This window comes from Canis lupus, chromosome 11 (assembly GCF_003254725.2).
Source record: "Canis lupus dingo isolate Sandy chromosome 11, ASM325472v2, whole genome shotgun sequence".
NCBI lineage: Eukaryota > Metazoa > Chordata > Mammalia > Carnivora > Canidae > Canis > Canis lupus.
The window spans coordinates 35,501,559-35,514,503 of NC_064253.1; the positions used below are offsets into that span (position 1 = coordinate 35,501,559).

The window sequence follows — 12,945 nt, forward strand, 5'->3', positions numbered from 1 at the left end:
TGGACGTTAAGGAAAGAAGCAGGATGGACATACTGCCAGGCACTGTGGGCTGCTGGGTTGGTCTCTGCATGTGAAGGCTCCTGAGGCTCTACTCTGCCGTTCTGGATCTAGGGTCGTCACTCATGGTGTCCGTCTTCTTTTGCATTTCAACATGAACTGTTATGTGCCCTCTTTGGTTAAGGGAATTTATGGATTAAATTATTTTACATAGTGTAATCATTACAATAGTTTATAGTGAGATAAAAATTAGAGGCTTCATGTATTTTTATTTGTTATTTATTTATTTATTTATATTTATTTATGTATTTTTAAAAACCAGGCTTTAAAATCTTTTCAGGTTGCTGCTTTCTTGTGACAAAGTGCTTCAAGGTACTCTTGAACTTAGTATAAATTACTCAATTTTCTTTAACAAAAAGAGAAGATTTCACATCTATAGACCCTCTCTTTTTTTTTTTTTAATTTTTATTTATTTATGATAGTCACAGAGAGAGAGAGAGGCAGAGACATAGGCAGAGGGAGAAGCAGGCTCCATGCACCAGGAGCCCGACGTGGGATTCGATCCCGGGTCTCCAGGATCGCGCCCTGGGCCAAAGGCAGGCGCTAAACCGCTGCGCCACCCAGTGATCCCCTAGACCCTCTCTTTGATGTCAAGTGGCTGTCAAATTAAAAAATTATTTAAAAATCCTCCCAACAAAATAATTTCTTTTACATTAAGGTGTAGTGACGTATGTAAAAAAAAAATCCCTACAAAACTGTTTATTGGAACAGTTTTATTGAGAAAGCATTTTGAAAATGTGTTTGAAATTATCTCTAGAATTCTCAACTTTCTTTCTAAAAATAATCTAAATTTATGAATTGTTATAAAAATTTTATTTTTATTTATTTTTAGAAAAAATCTAAATTTATAAAAATTCATATAGGTGCATATAAAATGTTCTGAGATATAGTTTCCTAAACAAAGTATGTGCTTTGAGCCTTTGTTAGAAACATAAGATATATTTAATGTAAAATGTATTTGTTAAAATACAAAAACATGGCATACATATATTAAAGATCGATTAATTAATTTAGGGAAGTTGGGCATTTTTTAGCCAAAATTTCAGTTAAAACTTTTGCTTAATTGAAGGATTGAAACACGAGTGTCATGATTCACTAGACACAGTCAATTGTGCCCTTCCACCATCTGCGTCTTACCTTTTTTTTTTTTTAAGATTTTATTTAGTTATTAGAGAAAGCGCAAGGGTGTGTGTGTGCACCCTTTAGTTATTAGAGAAAGCGCAAGGGTGTGTGTGTGTGCACGCGCACATGCACACACACACCCATACACAAGAGGGGAAGAGGGGCAAAGGGAGAGGGAGAAGCAGACTTCTTGCTGAGCAGGGAGCCCAGTGTGGGGCTCAATCCCAGGACCCTAGTATCATGACCTAGCTGAAGGCTGATGCTTAACTGACTGAGCTACTCAGGCACCTCATGCATCTCATCTTTTAACCATGTTAAAGATGTGGGAGTGGTGTGGGTGGGGACCCAGAATTAGACTTCCAGGCTGCAACTATCACAGAAAGTTACACAAGATTTTTAAAATTACAAAGCATATTTCTTTCACTGAAAATCATTAATAATAACTTATTGAGAATAAAAAGTCTCAGAGATATTAATAACACAAGGTTAAGCCCACTTCTCATGACTGATTATCCTTTGCCTCAAGCCCTCCTGTACCTGGTCTCTCCTTTGTGGAAGTGTTCTTTTGCTTGTGATTTGGATAGGATTTCTGTAAAATTTTGTTTCTGGTCCCTTCTGCTTTCTATTCCTTATCAATTCCTCAAAATTTTTGTCAGCTGGTGGTGTTCTAAGCAACTTTTATGCATGGAAACACACAGATGCATATTCAGTGTGCAAAGCAAGGAGGTGTGTGGCAGTCGGCCATCTTGATACGGTCTTTCCTCCACAACTTTCTGCTAAATGTCAAGGTGAAACAATTAATAGTGGACAGGACCAGAAACCAGACATCCAAACTACTGGGCCCAATCCAGATCTTAGACTGGATCTTGCCTGGAACATAGTTACTATTTGTAGACTGCTAATGACAGCCCTTCAGCTCTCATTTTCTGCGTGCCCCAACATTTCTAAAATATTAAAAGTAATGAACAACCTTACCAAGAGTCACTTCTTGATAATTAAGAAAATAATTTTCCTTTAATTCCAGGTACTCATAAAATTTGATACTAAAAACTATGAGCATGTTATTACTGTGAGATTTTCTTCCTTAAGAAAGACATCATATATCACTCATATATGGAATTTAAGAAATATCACAAACAAGCAGAGGAAACAAAAAAGAGAGAGGGAGGCAAACCAAGAAAGAGACTCTTAACTCTAGAAAACAAATTAATGGTTACCAGAGGGGACATGGGTGGGGCAATGAGTGAAATCCATGATGAGGATTGAGGAGTACACTTGTGATGTATGGAAGTGCTGAATCTCTATATTGTACACCAGAAACTAGTATGACATGGTGTTAACTAACTGTAACTTAAATAAAAACTTTTGAAAAAGGGGCATCATAAATAGAACTATTTTATTTTCAATGGAAGGTTTTAGAAAGTTGCTAGGAAGTAAATATTCATTGGCCTCTAAAATTATTTATGTTTGAAAGAGCTTTAATATTTCAATATGTATAGAATATCAAATATTTAAAGCATTTACATTATGTCTAATAATCCTCCTCAGAAATATTGAACCTTTGGGACATCTGGATGGAACAGTAGGTATGTGTCTGACATTTGGTTGTGGCTCAGGTCATAATCTCAGGGTCATGGGATCGAGCCCTGAGTCCAAATCTCCAAGTTGGGCTCTGTACTCAGTGTGTGTGTGTGTGTGTGTGTGTGTGTGTGTGTGTGTGTGTGTGTTTTGGGTGGGGGAGTCTGCTCTGTCTCTCTCCCTCTCCCCCTACCTCCTAAAAATAAATGAATAAATCTTTAAAAAAAGAAATATTGAATCTTTGTTTTATGAGTTAATAATTTTCCTAATTTGATCCCATGATCATTACTAGAGCCAACATTTACTTGAGAGTTTACTATGTTTCAGATAGGTAAGGTCTTTTCAGGTTTTAATACTCATCTAATCCTCGCAAATCTTTGTAAAGATAGGAATTATTATCTCCATTTTGTGGGGATTTATTATATTTCACATATTTGGTATATCCATATTGCATGGTATATTTTTATTTTTAAAGATTTTATTTATTCATGAGAGACACAGAGAGAGAGAGAGAGAGAGTGAGGCAGAGACACAGGCAGAGGGAGAAGCAGGCTCCATGCAGGGAGCCCGACATGGGACTCAATCCCAGGTCTCCAGGACCCCACCTGGGCTGAAGGCAGCGCTAAACCGCTGAGCCACCAGGGCTGCCCTGATGGTATATTTTAGTTGATATGTAGTCGATAGACATGAAGTATATTTATAGTATATTTAAAGTGAAATATCTGAGATTTTTGCTTCTGAATTACTTACCCAAAAATGTAAGTAAAAGATCTATTCTTTTGTCATCTGGGCCTTACAACATTTTCCACTAATTTCCCCTGCTGACATCAGGTTCCCAAGGATCGCATTTCTCCTGAAATCTGGTTTCGAAGTCAGTCTAAATTACATAATAATATGTACCTAACAAGTTATATTCTAATGCTGAAGTGACAGTCACCTCCTTATATCTCAGAATTTTTTGAATTGTGAAACACACTTTTCCTTAAAATGGATAGGATGTGGAATTTTGTTTGGATTCTCTCATCTTGTTATGTAGATTATAAACACTATAGATTATCTCTGAAACAAAAGGCTATTCTTGTCCAGAAACTGTCTTTTGTTCTGTTTCTCATGTAACCAGATAAACCCCACAGAGATACATATCTCACTGCATGGTACAGTCAAAATCCCTATGGCCAAAGATGACATGGGATAAGTTCTCCAATGCTGAGCGTGCTGTACACAATATTATGCTGTTCTGTAGTTGTTTGCTCATATAAAAAGATGTGATTTTTTTTAAAAAAGATGTTATGTTTTAATAGGAGAGAGAAGTATGTTGTGAAGGGTTAGACTTGAGAGATTGATACAAAAGTCATTAGATGTGCCCTCTCTTCTCCCCTTCTCAGTTGATTCAGACTATCATTTCCTCTTCTACCAACTTGACACCTTTCTTTTATATTAAAGAGTTGGATTTTCACTGGAATCCTTTGTTACATAGTTTGAATCACTTTTTAATATTGGAACTTAACATTTTTTATTCCTCAAAGCGTCTGGTACTTCTTTGAATAACTGCGATTTCACTGACAACCCCCACCCCCGCCATACAATGGTATAGTATTTATACCATGAGACATTCTTGCTATATTTACCACTATTCCTTGTTGCTCTGAAAAGATATATAAGCATTGTAAAAATCTGCTTTCGTCTCTCAAATGAAATACTGCTTTAAAAGATTTTAAATGCTAAATTTAAATTTAATTCTAAATCCCACGCAAAAAATAGATTGTTATTATACTGTTTTTAGTGTTAAAGGAAGTAATATGTAGTTTCTCTTAATACTGCACTGGATATTAGGATTTAGTTATTAAAAGTAGATCAAGGAAGGAGCCAAAGTAATCATGACTCTTGTTCCATCCACCATATAAAAATTTAGATGTAACTTCTCAAAATATTTTTTTAAGGAGGTTTGAAGGAATATAGTTTATATTATTTATACCTTTAAGAGTATCATGAAAATGGGTACCTGGGTGGCTCACTCGGTTAAGCATCTGCCTTCAGCTCAGGTTATGATCTCAGGGTCCTGGGATCAAGCCCTCTTTTGGACTCCCTGCTCAGTGGGAAGTCGGCTTCGCCCTCTCCCACTGCTGCTCCCCCTGCTGGTTCTCTCTCTCTCTCTCTCTCTCTCTGTCAAATAAATACATCTTAAAAAAAAAAAAAAAGTACCTACATGAGAATTCATGAAATATATTTCTCTAAATTTAGGAACTTTATAAATGTTGAGCTTTTTATTTTTAAATATTAGAGGCCAATTTTATTGTGGCTTACAGTGAAATCATAATCTAGGAGCCTATTGCTGATAGAAGAGTACTTCCTTTTTTTATTCAATAAGGACTCGTGTGTTTTTGTACCTTTTACACATTTTAGGTCCTTCTACAACAAGAACATATGTATATAAACCACCTATCATAGATTGTTTCATTAAGATCTTAGTGGAGAATTTAAAAATAGAACTAAAGTGGGCAGCGCAGGTGGCTCAGCGGTTTAGCGCTGCCTTCAGCCAGGGCCTGATCCTGGAGACCTAGGATTGAGTCTCACATTGGGCTCCCTGCAATGGAGCCTGCTTCTCCCTCTGGCTGTGTCTCTGCCTCTCTCCCTCTCTCTTTCTCTGTCTCTCATGAATAAATAAATAAAATCTTAAAAAAAAAAAGAACTAAAGTAGTACTATAATGAAATTCAGTTTACCATTTTTGGAGGGCTTTCTTTTTTTTATATAAATTTATTTTTTATTGGTGTTCAATTTGCCAACATATAGAATAACACCCAGTGCTCATCCCGTCAAGTGCCCACCTTTGGAGGGCTTTCTTATATAGATGGAATGGAGTTGAAGGATTAAGAGAATGGCTTTGTCTTAGATTTTTAATTACCTGAGCCTTAACAACAGTTTTGAAGGTAGGCAAGAAGATGACCCTTGTTCCCATTTCATCAAGGGAGAGAATGGAAGCTCAGAGAGATGACATGGCATTACCCAATAGCCTAAAGCCAAGTAAGTGGCAGAGTGAGGACTGGACAAAAATAAGACTTATGATTCTTGGTCCACTACCTCAATGGTGAAGATAAATGAATTTATAAGAGTAGAGAGAGAGTTGGCATAGAAGAAGCAGATATGATTTTAGAGTTCCTGATTTTTACATACTTTTGGAACCCAGAGAAATGTTTTGTGTTAGTATTAGCTATAAACTCACCTTGAAATGACTCAAAGTAAGGTAGAGATGTTCCCAAATACGAAGTCGTACCATGCTCATTTAGTGTTGGGGAATAGAATTCTCTTTTGTGTGTTCTATTCTTTTGTGCCTACAACTGTGCTTTTACTTCTTTTTTTTTATTTGAACAAAGTATAGTTAATAATTTATACATTAGAGGGTTAAGATTATATTTCACTAAATATCTCCATATTTTCCTATAAGGTATTTTATGCCAACATATGGCTTCAACTTGTGGGGTTTTTAAAAATCTTTTTCAGTTTTTTATTCATTCATTCATTCATTCATTCATTCATTCATTCATTCATTCAAAGAAGCATTCACTGTGGGCCACTGATGCTACAGAGATGATTAGGCATGGTGTCTGACCTAAGGAGCATCTCAGTCTAGTAAAGATAAACATGTAAACTAATACATTTCTGCTAAAGTAATACACATTATAGTAGAAGCAAGCATTAAGAGCTAGCAGAAAAGTTAACAGTGCCTTTGGGTTCAAAAGAGGTTTCTTGAAAGAGATGGTGTCTGAGCTTAATATTTTAGGGCAAATAGGAATTTATTAGGTGAAAAGATGCAAATTTTCTTACTTTTACTTACAAATAGTTAATCTACTGTTTCTCAGACATTGTGTACATTGTTTCTTACTTTTTGTTCGCCACATTATTTTTTAATTTAAATTCAATTAGCCAGCATATAGTATATCATTAGCTTCAGATGTAGTGTTCAATAATTTATCAGTTGCGTATATCACCACATTATTTGAGCTTTCAGAATTGCTCAAATATCTAGTTTCTTAAAGCTTTTCCAAATCAGACCCTTCTGCTTGAGTATAATTTGGAAATTCTCAGACTGTCTACCATTTTACTAATTTGTTGCTGTGATTAGAACTTTTTTTCTTATAAATAATATAACATATTTGAATGTCTTTGAGATACTTGATTTTTACTATATTGGAAGTATTTTGAAAGGCTTTTTAAAAAAGGTGTGATAGTGTTCTTGGACTTAAAATTCACTACTAATTGCTTTAGAAGAAAAAGTCTATAAAGTATGATTAAATTGTAATACAGAGGTCTAACAATTGCCCAAATATAATTTCTTAAGGGGGGAAAAAACTTACACACACTTCCTTGTGTTATTTATTTTAGTATACATAGTATAATACATTCCTCTGTTATAGAAACAGAATGAATATAATTACGCTTTTTTCTACAATATAAGAATCATCACATTATTTACTCTTTAATTACATTATTTCAGCTCATTTTGTTTCAAACCATTTGTTTTTTGTTTTTTTTTAGGTGGATTGAAAATGTTACTAACTCAGCTCATTTTGAAATATCTTGCTTATATATCCATCTGTGTGTGTCTTAAGATTGAAATTTAGGTCAAATTACAACTTGAATTTAACTTCACAAAGAAAATAAGTGTGCCATCTCTAAAAATTGCATTCTAAATTTTAAACACAATAGATCAAAGTACATCTTATTTAAATATATACTCTGGAAAAGAAGTCTCAATTATTTTCTCCCAAACTTTCTTAAAATAGTCACTGTTCTCAATATAAAACATGAGGTTTAGCTTTATTATCTTAAAAAAAGATGAAAAGTTGTTTATTTTAAAATTTTAATGATTTTGCTTTCAAATTATGGAAATTCTTCTTTGGGGACATCTTTATTTGAATTGTATGTGACATTCTATTTATTTCTTAAGGCTATGATTAAAAGTTTCATGGATGTCTACCAGCTTGCAAGTGCTAGAATTGCTACATTAGAGAAGGAAATGACATCTCATCGAAGTCACATTGCAACGTTGAAATCAGAACTTCACACTGCTTGTTTACGTGAAAATGAAAGTTTGCAATCAGTAAGTCTTTCAACATTGTTTTTCTTTGTGTCTTAGGTCAGAGTTACATTCATGGTTTTATTGTGCATAAGATCACCCGCCAATATATATAATTTAGTGTAAATGATCAATCAAGCAATGTAAAATTGTTAATGTGGAGAAAATTTTGAGGAGAGAAAGGCAATTAATTTTTCCATTGTATCATGTATAAATATATGCATACTGTTACCAATGCTAAAACACTACATCAAGATTCCTTTGTGTTTGGCAGTGCAGCTGACAGTTGGATTTGGCAGTATGCATAGTTAGAGCTTGCAACTGTCTGAAGATTCAGTGTGTCCCATTAAGACAGAATATTATTAATTATGCGTATAACCAAAATGGTAATTAGAACATGTGATTATTCTCTGTAGAAAACTTGACTTATCCATAATACATGCCTAGCTAAAGATGCATGTTGTGATTCATCTATATGATTAAAATTCAGTTTCAGCAGTCATTTTATGTCTTAAAATTTTAGCCCGTGATGAAATTTGGGCTCATTTAAGACTAAACAAAATTTCCTACATTTGAAATAATGTGTTTGGGGAGTATCAGAAAATGAATAAAGGAATAAAATAAACATTTAAAACTTTTTCCTCCAAAGGCAAATATATCAATAGTGAGATTCAGAAGGTTACCAGTCACTAGAATGCCTTTTTTCCTTTTTTGGTTTGATTAGAATGGCTCAGGGTGACTTGTAAGGAAAAACAGTATTGTTTTGCCATTTGACTATTAACCCTTTTCCAATGATGTATTCAACAGAAAAAGAGTTAGCATTAAAACAAATAGCTGCATGGCTATGGGTTAGTTCTTCAGCTCTGTCAAATCTTAGGCCAAGTGTCTGCATCCCAGTAAAACCTTCATGACCCTAGCGTTTAAAATTGCAGCTACGGGGCAGCCCCGGTGGTGCAGCGGTTTAGCGCCATCTGCAGCCTGGGGTGTGATCCTGGAGACCTGGGATCAAGTCCTGCATTGGGCTCCCTGTATGGAGCCTCCTTCTCCCTCTGCCTGTGTCTCTGCACCCCTCTCCTCTCTCTCTCTCTCTCTCTCTCTCTGTGTGTGTCTCTATGAATAAATAAATTTTAAAAAATCTTAAAAAATATTTTTAAAAAATAAAATAAAATTGCAGCTACCAACTATCCCCCATCCCCAAACTCTCTCATTCTCACCCCATACTGCCTTCTATCTTACACCTTCTTTGCTTTATTTCACCATAGTGCTTATTCTTGATTGACATAAATTGCATTTTATTTATTTACTTATTGTTTGTTCCCTACTCTCACAGACTATAAGTTCCATAGAGACAAGCAATTTGGGGTATTTCTTCTCTGCTGTGAATGTGCTCTAGAGGCAAGAACAGTCTTGCCCAGGGTAGGTGTTTAACTAATGTTTTGTAAGTGAAAATACTAGCACATCATCCAAAAAATGACCAAACCAATTATTTGGGACCTGAGTTGTTGAGTTCAATTTTTTAAAAAATGATTTTGGTAATTTCTTAATGAGAGTAATAAATTTGATCTCCACCAAGATTAATTAAAATGAGAGGAAACTTATTTTTTTTTTGAGAGGAAACTTATTTAAAAAAATCAAATATTTTGAATTCATTCTAGCCTTTCTCTGAAACATACTCGTGTTTCTCCTTGTGAACTCTCTGGTCCTGTTGGCTAGTATTTCATTATATTGTTTAGATTGTGTCATACTATTATTTATTTTTTGTTACTGTTATTCATATAAAAGTAATTACTTGTATTTTAAGAAAGTCCACATTTGATGAGGTGGGATTCTTTCCTCCTGAGTTCAAAAAATTTTTTTATCAATTATTGTGCTGTTGATGTCTTAATGAAAGTATGCTTCACTGTCTGTCATCATAAAACTCTACTCCTTGACCTTTCCCCCTCCTGAACACATCTGTTAAGGATATGCTCACCATCTTATTTGCAAAAGGTGGTTCACTCTGGCAGTAATTCTCAAAAGGGGTGTGTGTAATGTGAAAAACCTCCCAGGAGGTTATGATGTGTCCTTCTAGGAGAACACTGCCCAATTCCATGTGTCTCCAGAATGTTTACTCTCTGGTCTCTTTCCTTAATTGAGAATTACTATTTTTGTAAAGGTAATAAATTGGTATAGTAATTTTATTTTTCAAGACATTTGTGTATGCATTTTCAAACTTGAACTCTTTAAGAACTTTCTGAGGGGGGTAGAAGAATCTCAGTCTTTGTATTTCATAGATGTGAGGTGATATAGTTTGGTGGATAGGAGCATGAGCTTTGGAATTATATCCATTAGGAATATAGTAAGTGTAAATAACAAAAAAACTGACTAATGTGACTTAAGAAAATCCAAGTTCTTTGTTTTTTTTTTTTTTTCCTCATATAGCAACAAGTCTAAGTGTAGGTGGCTGTTGTCCTGTGGCTATTGGTTCAATTTCTCTGTGATTTCTCTGCTACTCCCTCATTATCATAAGAGAGTAGCCAGCTCTAGGATTTATAATCACATTTAAGTCACAAGAATGGGATGGCCCAGCAATATCTGTTTTATGTATATAATAAAGCCGTGGAAGGCTTTTCCTTTAAAAACAATTTAAATGTATTTCATATAGATTTATTTAAATATTTATAAATTTTAATATAAATTTAATAGGTAATAGATATTAAATATATATAAATATATTTAAGTATTTATATATTTAAAAAAGGAAAAGCCTTCCAAGGAAGCTTCAAACATATTTCCACTTATATCTCGTTGGCTGGAAGTGGGTCATATGGCCACTCTTAGCTATAATGAGTCATGAGGCAAGGGAATTAGGAATCAGTAGTGTGTTCCATACAAGACAATAAATCTGGATTTAATTCCAGTTTTATCAATCACTAATTGTATGCTTAAGTAGGGTTTTCATCTATAAAATGGGGTAATGATCCTATTCCCTAACAGAGATGCTGGGAGCTCTAGGAGAAGTGTTAAAGCACTTTGGACTTTGCTTTGCACCTAGTGAGTAGTCAGTACCACAACAACAAAAAGTTAGCTATTATTTTTATCACCATCATCCTGATAGAAAGTAATTGGATTGCACCACAGGAAAATATTATTTACTAACCTACCATCTTCAGCTGCAAACACTGTCATTTTGTCCTGCCTCCTACTGTAGCCTTGAGTTTGTATATTGCCATCAGGATATTCCAGTGACTGAGCTCTCTGCACTTTCTGCAGCCTGTTTCCCCTTCTTTCATTGACACATTCTTGAAAAGTTGTCTACTTGCTTCTTCTGTATGCTCAGCTCCCACTTAGTCCTTAGCTTTGCTGCTATCTGGATCCTGAGTATCATTCCACTGAAACTATTTTCTCAAAGGTCACAAATAATTTTCTGCTTGCTCCTCATCCATTAATTCCTTCTCATGGCTTTTAATCTTTCTGCAACGTATGAAGCTTTTAACTACTTTCTTCTTTAAATGCTAACCTCCTTTGTTTCACTTGTTATTGACTTTTCCTTCTTTGGCTTCTTTGGCCTCTACTTACTTGAGCTCTGCTTTCTTTGTATTATTGCTTCTCAATTCTTTTCTTTATCCATTAGTTCAATATTTATTTGGCATCTACTCTAGAGCAGGCACGATTCTAGTCTGAGGGATATTGTGTGAACCAAAACAGACAATCCTTGCTCTTGTGAGCTTACAATCTAATAGTAAGAAATTATTTTCATATAATCACAGTAATGTGTAATTACTAACCAGGTTAAGTGCTCTGAAAGAAAAGAATTGAAGCATATAAGAGTTTTTAAACAAGCTTACTTTAGACTAAGGTATCAGCAAAGACTTTTCAGGGTCATTGAGTTTGTCATCCTTATTTTAAGAGCAAGGGGAAAGGCATTGCAAAACTTTAAAGAAGAGGAGACTTGCTCAGACATGCAAAACTCCTCTTCCAACAAGGGAAACAAACACATAAGCAAATCACAAAAATTGGCATGTGTAAAGTCTGGGGAGCAGAGACGAAGGAGGCATTCATTCTGCCTAACGTCAGTAAAAGATGAGATGTTTGTAGGAGCCTTTGAAGAATGTGTAGCAATTTGACACCATGTTAAGGTGGAAGACCAATAAAAATTATTTTCTTTTGATTTGAGGAATAGGCCTTATGGATAATACATGTGTTTAATGAATTAAATGATGTAAGAGGTATTTTTTTTTGTATAATAGAAAATATATTGTTGCTTTAGCTCCTAGCCCTCTCTCAATTAAAGACAGCCAACCCACCCAATCAGCCTATATCCACTGAAGCCCAAGACTGCTTGCAGTAATCACTCCAAACCCCATCTTCATGTGTTCCCAATCTATTTTTGCACCATCCAATCCTTGCCTTGTACTCTATCATCTGATTTGATTCTACCTTTGGCCCTTTTGCTATAGATGTTCTTGTTTGGTCCCTCTAGTATTTGCTATTTAGGCCATTCTCAAAACTCTATTTCTGGGCCCCCAGATGACCTAGCTGTCTCTTCTGATACCCACCCAACTTGACATCACCTCCTCCTCACGGGACCTCATCTAAGATTTTACAGTCAAGCAGGCCTGAATGTGCATTGTGGCAGTTTTTTTTTTTTTTTTAATCCATACAATACTCTAAGCATCAGTTTCTGTATTTGTAATGTGTAGAGACTAGTACCTGCATTGTAAGATTGGGTTTAAGGATTAAAGATTTGTCTGGCTTACTAGTAGAAGCTCAATAAATTTTGCAATAAGTTTTATTTAATAAATCAAATAAAAACATTTTCTGATAGTTATGTATGTTTCTCACAGCTAAGCTTATACATATAGCTTTAAAAAAATATATGTAACCATGAGGAAATCTTTTGATGAATAGGCAAAAGAACTAAACCTTTAAAACAGTACTTTTAGTGTACATTAAGCATAGTTATTAATGATAGTTGCTGTTATCACTTATTTAGTGAATGGAAGGCAGTCAGTATATGTTCATTAACCATCTTTTCCAGCCATTTCACTATATAAGAATGAAAAATAAATATTCATTCTTAATAAAAAACTTAATATAACATGGTGTTGTAATGCATAGAAAGAGATTGATC

General features: G+C 34.7%; 1 protein-coding gene across 11 annotated transcripts in view; it reads left to right on the plus strand.

Annotated features, from left to right (window-relative positions):
• The window catches only part of CCDC171 (coiled-coil domain containing 171), a 322,836-nt gene that overhangs the window by 256,239 nt on the left and 53,652 nt on the right, over positions 1–12,945 (plus strand). For 10 of the 11 annotated variants that reach the window (XM_025431987.3, XM_025431986.3, XM_025431994.3 and 7 more), the window contains one exon: positions 7,704–7,856. In XM_025431987.3, the coding sequence (XP_025287772.3) occupies positions 7,704–7,856 (153 nt within the window). Of the gene's footprint in view, positions 1–7,703; positions 7,857–9,162; positions 9,249–12,945 lie in introns of all 11 variants that reach the window. The other variant, XM_025431993.3, reaches the window with a different exon arrangement.